The 1,727-nt window shown below is 33.0% G+C and overlaps 1 protein-coding gene across 1 annotated transcript in view; it reads right to left on the bottom strand.

Annotated features, from left to right (window-relative positions):
• The window catches only part of LOC113227513 (coiled-coil domain-containing protein 113-like), a 6,552-nt gene extending 4,825 nt beyond the window's left edge, over positions 1 to 1,727 (bottom strand). The window contains exons 1-2 of the mRNA XM_026460450.1: positions 1,595 to 1,727; positions 40 to 130 (exon numbers count right to left, since the gene is read on the bottom strand). Coding sequence (XP_026316235.1) covers positions 40 to 49 — 10 coding nt within the window. The 5' untranslated portion in view covers positions 50 to 130; positions 1,595 to 1,727. The remainder of the gene's footprint in view (positions 1 to 39; positions 131 to 1,594) is intronic.

Raw genomic sequence — 1,727 nt, 5'->3', positions numbered from 1 at the left:
AAGGCTCTATATTATTAAATTCACCAAAATGATACTTACAACGTGCCATCTTATAGTAAATTAATAATACCAAACTTATACTTCGTACAAACTAAATGGATGCTGTAGCACCTACTAAAGTAACCTTTACCTGTAGAGAGATAAGAGATATTTGGATAATTTTTAGTCAAAAATATTTAGTGTATGGTTACGATCGTTACAAACAATCTGATTTAGAAGAAGATTTTTATAGAATGAAACAAAGGAAAGAAAAAGAAAGAAAAGAAAAAGAAAGCGAATGAAATATGAAAGAAAACATTGGAAGAAGACGGCCACGATAGACTTTTTCAGATCAAATTTATGCCTATGGTTTTTCATGGTTAAGTTACAGTATAATATAATGATGAAAGAAGAAAATAAAAAGGCGAAAGAAATGAGGAAGATAACTTTGAAAGAAGACGAAGGATTGTTTTCAGATAAATGTATGCCTATGCTTATTCGTGGTTAAATTACGGTATAATACAATGATGATAGAAAGAAAATAAAAACAGCGAAAGAAATAAGGAAGACAACATTGGAAGAAGACGGTCTCGAAGGACTTTTTTCAAATCAAGTATATGGCTATGCTTTTTCATGCTTGACTTACGGTGTAATACATTGGTTCAATTGATATTGCCGGAACTTAAACAATGAAATTGTACATAGGATAACGATCTTTACGTCACGTGTGTAATGTACAAACTGGATCCCAAGTGGAGAGGATGCTAATTTTCAATCATCTCAGTTGTATGTCGATAGAGTGTCAAGGTGTCAGGCTACTAATCAACTGCCATTGCACATTTTTGCTATAATTTTGGCATAAAAAATTATCGATTAATCAAATAAAACTGAGATTTCCCTCTAAGGGTCATATTCCAAAACTCTACTCATTGCTCAAGTCATGATTTGAGTATGATTCAAAGCACTAGAAATCATACTTAAGTCCTTGCCTTTAGGGTCGTATTTCCAGTGCTTGACATCATACTCAAGTCTGCTCAAATCCTAACTTGAGCATTGAGTAGCGTTCTGGAATACGACGCTTTGTGTCTTAAAAATAATTCATTTCTTGGTTGTACAATTACAGGCAATGAGTGCATGTGGCGTGCAGCAATAATTTTAAGTAATACTTTTGATCTGGATCTTTTCAATACGAGTGTGATTTCGGCATTGAGAGCGCTGAGTGAGCTCTTCTTTGACTTTTAATGAGGCTTAAAACGGATGTGGTTTTTTAATTTTATGTTTTATGTAATAAGTTACGTAAATTGTGCACCCATATTCCTTATTATATTTCTATTTGTGAGGATCTTTAATTGGCTCTCCGTTGTTACTATTATTATTTAATATAGTTTTAATCTGTTGATCTTCCTTTTAAATAAATAAATAATTTCGTTGGTGGGACCTTTTAACCTCTCCGGAGAAGATATCATTTTGCAGAGTGGTATTGTTACACCAAGGATATGATGGGCAAACTTTTCAACAAATCTTTTTATCGATGGTTATCTACCTATTCGGATCCATTGCGGTGGGCAGATGCTATGAATCCTGGCTTTTTTCGTAAAGTAAATTAAATACTTACCTAACAATTAAAGCTATTAATCAGACGCAGTAGATGTTTACAAATTATAAACGATAAAAGTAGGGTAATAAACACATTTAAGTTATTTTGACGTGGTGTACGCCACCTGGGTTTACTGCTATAAAATGGGGAT

Source organism: Hyposmocoma kahamanoa, unplaced genomic scaffold, assembly GCF_003589595.1.
Source record: "Hyposmocoma kahamanoa isolate Upper Pololo Valley unplaced genomic scaffold, ASM358959v1 211, whole genome shotgun sequence".
NCBI classification, from domain to species: Eukaryota; Metazoa; Arthropoda; class Insecta; order Lepidoptera; family Cosmopterigidae; genus Hyposmocoma; species Hyposmocoma kahamanoa.
The sequence above is the reverse complement of the archived record's forward strand: the minus strand, read 5'-3'. Positions and strand labels throughout refer to the sequence as shown.